At 47.6% G+C, this 12,878-nt stretch overlaps 1 protein-coding gene across 8 annotated transcripts in view; it reads right to left on the bottom strand.

The window, feature by feature from the left end:
• Positions 1-309: 309 nt before the first annotated feature.
• Positions 310-12,878, bottom strand: part of Ecsit (ECSIT signaling integrator) — a 36,878-nt gene continuing 24,309 nt past the window's right edge. For 3 of the 8 annotated variants that reach the window (XM_020173271.2, XM_074054032.1, XM_074054033.1), the window contains exons 4-10: positions 6,969-7,087; positions 4,078-4,609; positions 3,048-3,271; positions 1,605-1,662; positions 1,332-1,480; positions 1,089-1,194; positions 310-657 (exon numbers count right to left, since the gene is read on the bottom strand). In XM_020173271.2, coding sequence (XP_020028860.2) covers positions 410-657; positions 1,089-1,194; positions 1,332-1,480; positions 1,605-1,662; positions 3,048-3,271; positions 4,078-4,609; positions 6,969-7,087 — 1,436 coding nt within the window. In that variant the 3' untranslated portion in view covers positions 310-409. Of the gene's footprint in view, positions 658-1,088; positions 1,195-1,331; positions 1,481-1,604; positions 1,663-3,047; positions 3,272-4,077; positions 4,610-6,968; positions 7,088-12,153; positions 12,269-12,878 lie in introns of those variants that run through there. The other 5 variants (XM_020173270.2, XM_020173272.2, XM_020173273.2 and 2 more) reach the window with 5 other exon arrangements.

Raw genomic sequence — 12,878 nt, 5'->3', positions numbered from 1 at the left:
TTAGGAGCCCGACCGGAAGTGGCGCGCATCTTACGCGCCGCCGGGAAATTTCTCACTGCCCCGCGGCACCAAAAGGGGACCTAGGGCGGGAGCTGCGCATGCGCGCGCAAACCCACTCTTCTCTCCACTGCCTTTTCAGTTAACTTCCCAACTTCGTTTAAAAGGATGTTACGTGTGTATCCAGCCTAGGGTGACAGAGCCAGAAGAGTCTGTTGACCTTATCCAGTAGGAGGGACCTGTCACCTGGTCCCCAACTTCTGAGAACCTTAGAAAGGGATGCTACACGGCTAGAAAGGAGGGAAGACAGTCCAGAGCAGGTACATTTTTTATTTGCTGTACAATCAAAAGTTCATCCTCAGTCCACACCAGTCCACAGCCTCCTGGCGCCACAGCCTGGTGTTCCCCAGACTCAACTCTGGCCCTGCTGCTGTTTCTGCAGATGGTTGTCTTCTTCCTCCTGGCCCTCCGATGTGGGCAAAGGTGTCTCCTCCAGCCCTGAGGATGTCAGGAGCTCCCCTGAGGACCCTGCCAGACGGAAGATCACGGGAATCTGGGCCAGGGCTGGGTTCGTTTCCTGCAGACCCTGGATCCACTTTGCTAGTGTTGGCTGGTCGTGGGCACCCGCCATGCACATGGCGAACACAGGGCCTTCCTCCACTGTTGAGAGAGAGAAGTTTGTGCAGTGGGGTGCGGCAGTCCCTCCATTCCTATACTCTTTGAGGTACTTTGAGCTAGTTATCTGTCAGTGTCTGGTGCCTCCACACCTTTGCACAAGCTGCCCTTCAATCTAGTCTTCCTAGACTAGAGTTTCAGGAAGTCTCCCTGACTCCTCCACTTGAGGCTGGGTGCTATGCTCCTCTTGAACTTGCCTGCTTCCCACTGGCCTGAGGGACCAGATCTGCCCTGGTCAAGCACAGTAGCCAGCACAGAGATGCTCCATAAAGGTGTGAAGAAGGGAAGGTGTGACCAGGGGCTAACAGGAGGCCACAAGCCCTTGGGTACATGACTTGTGTATATGTGTGGTACTTGGGCTGTGTCTCAGCCACAAATCCATAGTGGCGTTGAGTTTTGCATGCCCAGCTTTTTACCTTTGTTGATATCAAACTCATAGTCGTCCCAGCTGCTCCTGCCATACTCCAGGTCCAGCTTCATTGGGTAGTAGAGGTTCCATTCCTCTGGGATCTCCTCCACTTCCTATCTCAGGGAGGAGGGTGCAGTTAAGGTCAGAGGCCCAGGATCCTGCAGCCTCCATGCCCATCAGGCCCTCATTGAGCCTTAGGGCAGTGCTGCCCCTCCCCATTCCCCTCCCCCACATGTGCTCTGGTTCTCACCCTCTCCTCAGGGGATGGCAGGTCTGCTCTTAGAATGTGGTAGTAGATGCACTTGTTGCGCAGCCACAAGGAGAAGGGGCCCTCGACGAAGATAGGCCGGGCTGGATTGTGGTTAGCCAGGGCCACCTTCTGATCAAGACTCTGGATTCCTGGTGTGGAGATCCATATGAGCTGATGCTCTGCCTCCCAAAGGCCCAGGGAGCCACCCAGAGGGCCCAGTGGGAACAGGCAGTGACAGGTCACAGGCCTGGCCATCCTGTACTTGGGCCTTACCTACAATATGGGGCTGTGTGGGATCCTCTGTACCTGTCTGGTCATTGGACAAAGGCATCTACAAGAAGAACAAGGTGCAAACTTGTGACTCCTCACCCCTGCCCCAGCCCCTATAGAAGAGCCAGGGAAAGAGAAATGGAAAGGGTGATGCCAGCAAGTCCAGACACTTCTCCTGGGTCTCCTACATGTCACTGAAATCAGTCCCCACCCTTTTATCCAGTTTGGAGCCACCAACATTTAAGATGCTCACACTGAGAGAACTGTGCAGCTAGCCTACCTACATCAAAATCCTGGCTCTGGTCTGGGTACAGTAACTCATGCCTGTAATCCTAACTACTTGGAAAGCTGAAATCGTGAGGACTGAGATTCAAGGCCAGCTCAGGCAAATTGTTCTCAAGACCCCCATCTCCAAAATATCCAGAGCAAAATGGGCTTGAGGTGTGGCTCAAGCAGTAGAGTTCCTGCTTTAACTGTGAAGCCCTGAGTTGAAATTCTAGTCTCACACACACAAAAATAATCCTGTTCTGTCACAGGCTGTAGGACTTCAGCCACATCAGTGGACTCAGCTGCCTCAGTTTCTTCAATTGCCAAATAAGGACAATAACAGCCCTTACTTCAGATGGTACCAAGAAACTTAGGACAGGGCTGGCACTGAGCTCAGTGACAGAGCACTTGCCTAGCATGTCCAAGGCACTGGGTTTCATCACCATTATTATGCCAAAAGAAATTAATTTTGAGCCAGGCACCGGTGGCTAACCCCTGCAATCCTAGCTACTCAGGAGGCAGAGATCAAGAGTTTGAAGTCAGCCCTGGGCAAACAGTTTGCAAGACCCTATCTTGAAAATACCCAACACAAAATGGCTGGCAGAGTGGCTCAAGTGGTAGAGTGCCTGCCCAGCAAGTGTGAGGCCCTGAGTTCAAACTCCAGTACCACCACACAAAACAACAAAACCCAAGGCAAATAAAAATTTAAAAAGTGAATGTGCCAGGCCTCTGAGTTTCTCTGGCTTCCTGCCTTGCCAAGTGATTTCTTCTGCATGTATGCCTACCTGAAGCCAAACAGATGGGAGCCACTCAATCTTGGACTTTCAGCCTCCAAAACTTATTTTTTTTCCTTTTCCCCAGTGCTAGGGATGGAACTCGGAGTCTCATACATGCTAGATAAGCACTGTACCTCTGAGCCACATCTCTCTTGTGCTTTGTCCTTTATAAAAACACTCAGGCTCAGGTATTTTGTTATAGCAGCTCAATGGACTCAGGTCAATTTGTGAGAAAGAGGAAGGACCATGGAAATCTTTTGGAGGACTGAGCCAGGGAATCAGAATTCCTTTAGCATAGTCACCCCAGATGAGTGAAGTGGACTCCTGGGGAGTGATGATGGGGCCCAGCTGGGGACTGAAGCTTGCTGTGGACAGCAAGTGCGGTATATATAGGAGTAGATACCTGGTAGATGGTGACCTTGGCACTGAGGCTGGGCTCTATGTGCCGCAGGCCCAGCTTGGCCAGGTCCACAGGGTCCTGGGGCAGGTCCCAGGGCACCGGAAAAGGGTTGCTGTTCTTGAAGCGGGTGAGCCACAGCCTCATACGCAGGAACTTGAGCATGGGGTAGCTTTTGTGTCCAAATATCTGTAGCAGCAGGAATTCCGTCTCCTTGTTGGGCATGACTCCTGTGCCGAGAAGATACGGTCAAGCCTCAGGGAGGCAGGAGAGGAGAGGAGAGAAGGGAGATGGAGAATTGAAGTCAGGGGATGGATAACAGGGAGAACAGAATCAGTGAGAATTATAAAGAAAAGGCCTAAGGGAGGCAGGAAAGAGATGAAGGACAAAAAGAGCGATTAAAAAAAAGAGTACAAGGGAGGTATGAGGACAGGTAAAAAACCCAAAAAAAATGATAGTATTCGATGTCCTCAATGCAAGAGAACTAATGCAGAAACTTTAAAGTGACAGAGGCCAATAGGAGAAGGGGACCAGGAACTAGAGAAAAGGTCAGTTTGAGAAGAATCAACTTAGAATGTAACACATATGTACATGAAAGCAGTGCGAGGAATTTCCCTGTATAGCTATCCTTAACTAGCAAAAATCCTTGGTCCTTCTTATTATTGTTTATACTCTCTCTTCAAAATTAGAGATAAGGGCAGAACAGTTTCTGCCTGGAAGGGAGGGAGTGGGGGAAGAAATGACCCAAACATTGTATGCACAAATGAATAAATGAAAAAAAAAAGTGATTGAAGCCGGGTGTGGTGGTGCATCTCTGTAATCCCAGCACTTGGGAGGCTTAGGCAGGAAGACTGAGATTTAAGACCAGCATGGGCTACATAGTGTGACCCTGTCTCAAAACAATAACAACAACAATAACAAAGATTGGGGAAGGGGGAATAAGACGTATACACAGAGAAAGGAGTAGAGCCGGGAAGCCATGGGAAAAGGGAGGCTGCCACCCACTTCCTGTCCTGAGCGCGCCTGCAGGCCTCACCATATTTCTCCATTTGCTCCAGGACTGCAAGGCCACACTCCTGCTGCCGAGGGTAGTGGATGAAGATGCGCTGGATAAAGTTTCGAGGCCGAAAGACCTCCTTGGGGAAGACATCCAGCAACAGGTTATAGACAGTCAGGTCCCGCTCAACGTGGTACTCTGGCATCTTGCGCAGGGCAAGGTAGATGAAGTCGACGTGGCCCCGCTTGCGCACACTGTGCTGCCCAAAGTTCTGCACGGCCCTCACAAAGCTCGCCTTGTCCCGCTCCCCATCTGACGATTGCCTGAACAGCTCCTCGTGGGGCTCAAGGGCCTTGATGGGCCTCTGCTGGGGCTTAGGTGGACGAGGAACCAGTGACATCTCATTGTTGTGGGTGGCTGTGCTGCAGTGGAGGCCCCGCAGGGGCACCTGGGGACAAAGGACTGCTGCTGGAATGTGGCACCAACTAATGTCTCTGAGAAGCTGCTGGGCTGGCTCTTTCCTGAGAGAGGTGTTCTTGGCAATCCTCAAGGCCTTTGAGGAAGTATGGTGCTGTGGTTACAAAGCCAAGATTACAGAATATGATAAAACACAGTTCTGTGTGGTGGTGCACACCTGTAATTCCAGCACTTAGGGGACAGAGACAGTTGGATCTTGAGTTCAAAGCCAACCTGGGCCAATAGCAAGATTCTGTCTCAAAAAAACCAAAAACGTGTCTGGAAGAGAAGCTTAAGTGATAGAGCACCTGCCTAGCAATCGTGAAGTACTGTGTTCAAACCCCAGTGCCTCCAAAAAACAAAAATAAAAACAAAAAACCCACAGTATCAAATATCAATATGGAAGAGGAAACAGGCACTCTTAGCAACTGCTGGGTACAGTTGGTAAAACCTCCCTAACATTCATCATGATGACAAACACACACCTTGCTGCAACAGTCCTACAGATGGGTATTTAAGTCTCACAGCTACAAGCATGCCTGTGCCAAGTGACTTTTCCACAAGGGTGTCTACTGCCATTATAGAAATGACCCTAATGCCCAAAGACAAGGAAGTGGCTAAGCAAATGACTTTGAACTTGGACAAGGAGCACCTGTAACTCGAAAATGCACTGATGAGGGTATTCCTGTATGGCTTGGAATGAGCTCCAAGATACAGTATGAAATTTAAAAATAAGCCAGGTGCCGGTGGCTCATGCCTACAATCCTCGCTACTCAGGAGGCAGAGATCAGGAGGAACACAGTTGGAAGCCGGCCCAAGCAAATAGTTCACAAGATTCTATCTTGAAAAAAAAAATCATAAAAAAGGGCTGGTGGAGTGGCTCAAGGTGTAGGCCCTGAGTTCAAGCCCCAGTATTGCAAATAAATAAATAAAAAATAACAAGGGAGTAGGACATGGTGGCTCACATTTGTAATCCCAGTGACTCAGGAGATAAGAGATCTAGAGAACTGGAGCTCAAGGCTAGCCCTGGCAAAAGTGAAACCCTGTCTCAAAAGACAGGATGGGAGCTGATGGAGTGGCTCAAGTGGGAGAGCATCTGCTTAGCAGTACAAAGCCCTGAGTTCAAGCCCCAGTACCAAAAAAAAAGAACAGGCTGGTGCAATGGGGTATGCCTATATGCCTATAATTCCAGCTATGGAGGAGGCAGAGGTAGGAGGCTCACAGACTGAAGCCAGCCCAAGCAAAAGCATAAGAAAACATTCTGAAAAGTAACTAAAGCAGAAAGGGTTTGGGACATGGCTCAAGTATGTGCTTGTCAAGTATGAGGCCCTGAGTTCAAACCCCAGAGCCATAAAAACATAAGTAAATAAAAGTAAAAACAAAGCCAGGCATGTTGGCTCATGCCTATAAGTCTAGCTATTTGGGAGGCAAACATAGGCCAGCCTGAGCTAAAAGTTCGTGAACCCCATCTCAACCAATAAAAAAGCTGGGCATGTGACACGCACCTGTCTGTCATCCCTGCTATATGGAAAGCATACATAGGATCCTGATCTAGGTTGGCCTGGATATAAATATGAGACACTATTCAAAATATAACTAAAGCAAAAAGGGCAAAGATTGCAGTCCGAATGGTAGAGCACTTGCCTAGAAAGCATGAGGCCAAGTTCAAATCCCAGTTCCACCAAGAATTAAGTAAGTAAAATTAAAAATAATAGAAACAAAACCAGCATAGAGGTGGGTATATAGTGATAGAACACTTGCCTAGCATGCACAAGACACCGGGCTCCATCCCCAGCACTGCAAAATAAATAATTTAAGACCTAAATTAAAAATTTAAAAATAAAGCGTGATGAAGGCTGGATGGGGAAGTTAGTTTTTTATGCCCACCTTTATAAGCAGATGTAGGAACTACACAAAGTCATGACTCAAATCTACTCAGCTCATACAACCTTAATTTCAAAGTCCACACCCTAACCCATATGCACACCCCTTAAAAGAAATTAGGAGGTGTGGTGATCCACATCTGTAATCCCAGCTACTTGGGAGCTGGAGGCAAGAGAATTTCAAGTTTGAGGGTAGCCCAGGCAAATTTAGTGAAACTCTTATCTCAAAAAGAAAATACATGGTTTGGGGCATGGCCTGAGTAGCAGAGCACCTGCCTAGCACAAGGCCCTGAGTTCAAACCCTAATACAGGCTAGTGGAGTAGCTCAAGCATTACAGTGCCTGCTTAGCAAGCATGAAGCCCTGACTACTTCTCCAGTGCCACAAAAAAAAAAAAAAAAAAATCCCAGTACAGCCAAAAAAAGAAAATTGAGGACCTTCCTTCAACAGAACCTTAGTACAGACAGGTGAGCCTCAGCCCACCAGAACCCAGAACCCACTTTTTTGTGTTCAATCTGCGGGGTAGGGGGTGGGGGGAAGCAAATCCCAGGCCTTCCTCCCTCCACCCCATGAAAGCCTGGCTAGTGGTTACCTGAGAGAAGGGGGCTCCTGTGAGGGCAGCCCCGCAGATGCCTCCCCAGCCCCTACAGAGGCCTCGGGCCAGCAGGCTGGCCTGCACCCAGCTCATGCCTCTGCCAGTCAGACCGCCACCTGGCCAAGAGAGATAAGAAGGCATTAGGTTGGCAGTCCAACTGCTAGGGAGACCAGGTGCCCTCATGGCAGAGCACACACTCCGAACCCCAACCCCTGGGGCTTCCTGATCCACAGACAGGTTTAGACAACTGTCACGTCAGAGGTTCCAGTTCTGCCAGGCCAAACCCTTCACTGTCTTCAGGAATTTGGTCAGGTAATGGACTCCTCCCTACTGGATCATTTTTTAAAAAAAATTTATTTACTGTCAATTTCATTATGTAAAGAGGACTATAAAGTGATCCTCTCAACTTTTCTCAAGTGAATTTCCTTTTAAAAATGTCAATAGAGGCCGGGCCCCAGTGGTTCACACCTGTAATCCTGGCTACTCAGGAAAATAGAGATCAGAAGGATCATGGTGTGAACCCAGCCTGGGCAAATAGTTCCTTGAAACCCTATCTTGAAAAAACCCATCATGAAAAAGGGCTGGTGGAGTGGCTCAAGGTGCAGGCCCTGAGTTCAAGCCTCAGTACTGCTAAAAATTAATTAATTAAAAACAAATCAGGTTATTTATTTTCTTACTGAGTTGTAAGAGATCTTTATATATTCTGGATGATAATCTTATGATTTGCAAATGTTGTCCCCTATTCTGTGGATTCTTTTTCCAGGTTGGCCTTGAGCTCTGGATTCTACTGCCTCAGTATTACAGGCATGTGTCACCATTCCTGGTTCTTTTTTTTTTTTTTTTTTCCAGGTACTAGGAATCAAATCCAGGGCCTGAAGCTTGCTAGTCAAGCACTCTACCATTTAAGCCATGTTCCCAGTTCTTTTGTTTTTGTTTTGCTTTTGAGATACAGTCTTGCTGACTTTGTCTAGACTGGCCTTGAACTCATGATTCTCCTGCCTTCACCTCCTGAGTAGCTGGGATTACAGGCATGAATCACAACACCTGACTGCATTTTTCTTTCTTTAGATTTTTTTTTTTTTGGTGGCAGCACTGGGATTTTTAACTCAAAGTTTTGTGCTTGCTGGGCAGGCACTCTACCATTTGAGCCACACCCCCAGGCCTTAGATGGATTTTTGTATGTGCCCATCCCTTGAGAATTTCAAGGAGTGAGTTTTACTCACTCCTTTCTGATCTGGATACCATTTCTTTTTCTTGCCTAAGTGTACCTGCTTGGAACCTCCACTACAATATTGAATTTAAGTGGTCAGAATAGACATCCTGTCTTATTCCTGATCTTTAGGGATAAGTATCCAATCTTTCACCATTATGTAGGCTGTGGGGTTTTCTTTTTCCTTTTTGGTGGTACTGGGGTTTGAGCTCAGGGCTTCGCACTTCCTAGGCAGGTACTCCACCCTTAAGCCAGGCCTCCAGCCCTTTTTGCCTTTTTTTTTTGGCAATACTAGGGTTGGGGTTTGAACTCAGCCTACACTTTAAGGCACTCCACCAGCCCTTTTATGTGATGGGTTTTTTCAAGATAGGGTCTCGTGAACTATTTGCCAGGGCTGGCTTTGAACTGGGACCCTTCTGATCTCTGCCTCTTGAGTAGCTAGGATTACAGGTAGGAGCCACTGGCACTTGGCTCCTTTTTGCTTTTGGTTATGTTTCAGATAGGGTCTTTTTGCCCACCAAACTGAGACTGCAGTCTTCCGATGGTCTTCCCTCATAGTTGGGATGACAGGCACGATGAACCATTCCCAGCTTACTGATTGAAATGGGGTCTCACTAACTTTTTTGCCTGGGCTGGCCTCAAACCTCTCATCTCCATCTCCCAAATAGTTTACAGGCATGAGCCACTGCACCCAGCCAAACATGGCTGCATTTATCAGTTTTTGGAAGTTTCCTTCTAGTCCTAGTTTGCTAACTGCTTCTATCAGAAAAGGTATTGGGATTTTGTCAAACTTTTTTTTTTTTGCATTTTATTGAGTAACTCAGTGGTTTCTGCCCTTTGTTCTATTAACATAGTACATTAATTTTCTGCCATTAAACTAACCTTCCATTTGTGAGATTAAATTCTACTTAGCCATGATGTGTCATCCTTTTTATGTTTGCTACTGTTTTATTGAGGAACATTACATGTGTATTCTGAAGAGATATTGGTATCTGTTTGGTTTGGTAACATGGTAGCAGGGCCTCAGGGAATGCCTTGGGAAATGTATGGATCTTTTATATCACCCTTTATCTAGTATCTCCTGTCTTTCTCTTGTTGAAGACTAGCAAAGGTTTATTTAATAAAACAGACAAGGCAGGGAGAAATAGAAAGGCAGAAAGGAGCACCTCCTGATACAGAGGGTGGGCGAAGACAGACTCACAGCATCTGCCATCTTGACTCAAAATGTCAGTCCAGCCTGCTGCTCCTTTTACACCCAAGCTTCTCCCAAAAGATATTTACACACTATGACTCTTTCCTTGTCACTATTAAGCTGCTGCCGCAATCAGCCCAAGGACACCAGTGTTGTACAGGTCCGTGTGTTAATCCTTTTACCAAAGCCCCATGATGCCTTCTCAGGTCTCATCTTGCTCAGTTTCTCAGAAGCATGTGATACAGTTAAGTTCCCACCCCCAATTGGCCCTTTAACATTCTTAGTTTTCTTCTGGTACCCAGGCCTCTGTGTCAGCCAATAGATAAGATCTGCTTCCTTCTCTGAAGCCTGCGCTGTTTGAAGGTGCAGACAAATCCCCTGGGATGTTGTTAAAATGCAGATTCAGCAGATCTGGGGTGCACACACATTGTGCACATGTGACAGCTCCTGAGTGATGCTTGGTCTGGGGATCACTTTGAGAAATGAGGCTGCACAGAATCTCACAGTCTGTGCTTGCCTGAGGGGCTTATGCAGTTGGCTCTTTTGTCAGCATATGTCTTGCATTCACTGCTAGGGGTTCTTAGAATGATCTAGGGGGCTTTTAAAAATCCCCATGCCCAGGTCATATCCTAAATATGTTAAGTCAGGTTATCTGGAAGTGGGGCCCAGGCATCAGCATTTTAAAGCACCCCAATCACCCTAATATACAGCTAAGACTGAGACTTACATTGAGACTTTAAGGGGATGGAGGTGTAGCTCAGTGGTAGAGTGTTTGCCTACCACACATGAGGCCCAGGATAGCTTAAGTAGTAGAGCGCCTGCCTAGCAAGCGTGAGGCCCTGAGTTCAAACCCCAGCACTGAAAAAAAACAAAATGGCCAAAGTGTGTTTTAGGGACCAGCCAGCTGGGAACTTTCTAGAAATGCACAGTCTGGGCCCTAACACACACCTACTGAATCAGAAACTGCTCTTTTTTTCTTTTTTTTGTGGTAGTGGCGGTACTGAGGTTTGTGCACTCAGGGCCTACACCTTGAGCCACTCCAGCGGCCCTTTTTTGTGATGGGGTTTTTGAGATAGGGTCTTGAGAACTATTTGCCTGGGCTGGCTTTGAGCCTTGATCCACTTGATCTCTGCCTACTGAGTAGCTAGGATTACAGGAGTGAGCCACCAGCGCCCTAGCTAAGAAACTGCGTTTCTAACAACAGCCCTAACTGTCTCCTATGAGCACTAAAGTCTCAGATGTGATGATACACATGCCAATGGCTCCCAAATATTCATTTCCAGCCTCTAAACCTGTCACTTTGGAACATACCTTGCCATCTCAAACTTAAATTGCACCGTACTGTTACCATGCTTAAACTTATTCCTTTGGATGCTTGCCAATGGTGCTCTCATTACTAGTGGTTCAGGCCAGAAACCACGTATGTCCAGAACACTCCAGTATGTCCCGCACTTCCCCATTCAATCCAGCAACAAGTTCTGGTGACTACTTCCAAATCCAACCCAAATGCACCTTTCTGCAGGCCACCTCCCATCTATGATCTCTTTCAGGGATATCTACCTGTCCTACCACTTCTGTCCTCCGTAAGTTCTGTCTCCATGACCAGAGGGAGTTTTCAAAAATGCCAGGCGCTTGTGGCTCCTGCCTATAATTCTAGCTGCTTGGGAGACTGAGGTTCAAGGCCAGCCAAGGAAAATAACAAAACCCTGAGTTAAAACTGCAGTCCCACCAAAAAAAAAAAAAAAAAAAAAAAAAGAAAGAAAGAAGTAAATTAGAGGGCTGGGTGTAACTCAAGTGGTAAGAGCACTTGCCTAGCATGTTCCATAGTTAGCACTGCAAAAAATAAAAATAAAATACTACTACTAATAATAAAATTTCTAACGCTATGTCATACTTAAATTCAGACTGATTCTACTCCCTCTAAATACAAATCCTACCACTGGCAACTTCAGCTGCAGTTTCTGAAACAAGGCAAGTTTATTCTAGTCTCAGGGCCTTTGCACTTGCCTTCCCCTGTGCGTATAACTTTCTTCCTCCAGATCACCCCATGGATGACTGGTTGTTCAGGTTTCTAAAAATGAGATTGCCAAGCGTGATGATGCAAACCTGTAATCCCAGAACTTGGGAGGCTGAGGCAGAAGGATCTTGAGTTCCAGGCAAGCCTGGGCTACAAAGTGAGACTCTATTTCGGAAAACAAACCGGTCTCAACACCGTTATTAATGCATTAGCAAGTCTCAGAATATGAAATCATGAAATCACATGATTTGCTTATTTCTGACTTGTTCAATGTCTGACAATGGCTTTTGTCTGTCTTTCCCATGGCTGCGTCTCCTGCATCCCGGGCAGTGCCTGGTTTATGGTAAGTCATCAATAAACATCAAGTGAACGTGAATAGCGGTAAGTTTCTACAAGACGTCTGTAAGTCGGATCCGCGGAGGTCTCAGGCTAGCTGCCAGGATTGCAGGTCCCTTGAAGCAACAGGCAGACGCAGGTTCCAATGCCCGTCTCACGGCCGACCTGCGGTGTGATCTCGGGAATCAGCCTTGCCCTTTCTGAGACAGCTATCCCCTCCCTCCGCAGAATGGGAGATTAGGGAGTGAGGAAGCGTGCATACGTCGGGCAACCTTGCCCCGCATGTCCCCGCTCCGCACCCCAAAAGGTCATAGCGCCCAGGCCCTGCAACCAGGTCTCTCTAAGGCCAGTCTCCCGTGATGCAAGGCCCGGAATGTGACACTCCGGACTCCAGCGGTTCATGTTCGCCTCCCCACGCGCGACCTACCTCCTCAAGCGGCCGGCTACGGACACCCGGCCGGCTCCGTCTTAGCACTGGGCGCCGCCATGTTGACCCATAGAGCTTCCGGGTCACGAGTCGCCAGGGAGACAACAAATCAAGAAAGCCGGTTTAGACAAGTTCCGCCCCCAACGGGAAATTCACTAATAGGAAGGAGGAACGACGTTGGTCCCGCCTCAGAACGAGCCCGCCCACGCCGCAAACCAAGCAAAGCCACTCCTGACTTGGGAACTTTAGAGTGTGGCCGGGCGGCGACGCTAAATTTGGGGGGCTGGTGAGTCCAAGCGAAGACTGCAGCTGAAGTGCAGAGTAATTATTACAGGTGGAAGCGATGAGGATTCCTTCATTAACTCAACAAACATTTATTGAGCACACATTGTGTTCCAAACGCACTTTTAGGCTCTGAGGATTCCGCGCTGGCATTATTTGAAAGAAAGAGACTGATAATCTAGCTCCGTGAATTGGGCTAGTGTTTAAACTATCTGTGCGGGGCTGGAAGAGAGGTTCAGGTGGTAGAGAGCCTGCTAAGCAAGTGGCATATGCCCTGAGTTCAAACCCCCATAACCAAAAGAAAAAACATGTGCCTTGATTGTCTCACCTGTAAAATGGGCCATCTACAATGTAAACATGTAAGACTTTTTGGTTTTGTTTTTTTGAGACAGGATCTAACTATGTAGTCTAAGATGACCTAGAACTCTAGATCCATCCTCCTG

This window comes from Castor canadensis, chromosome 14 (genome assembly GCF_047511655.1).
Source record: "Castor canadensis chromosome 14, mCasCan1.hap1v2, whole genome shotgun sequence".
In the NCBI taxonomy this organism is placed as follows: Eukaryota; Metazoa; Chordata; class Mammalia; order Rodentia; family Castoridae; genus Castor; species Castor canadensis.
Note: the sequence above shows the minus strand (reverse complement) of the source record. Positions and strands in the feature narration are given on the sequence as shown.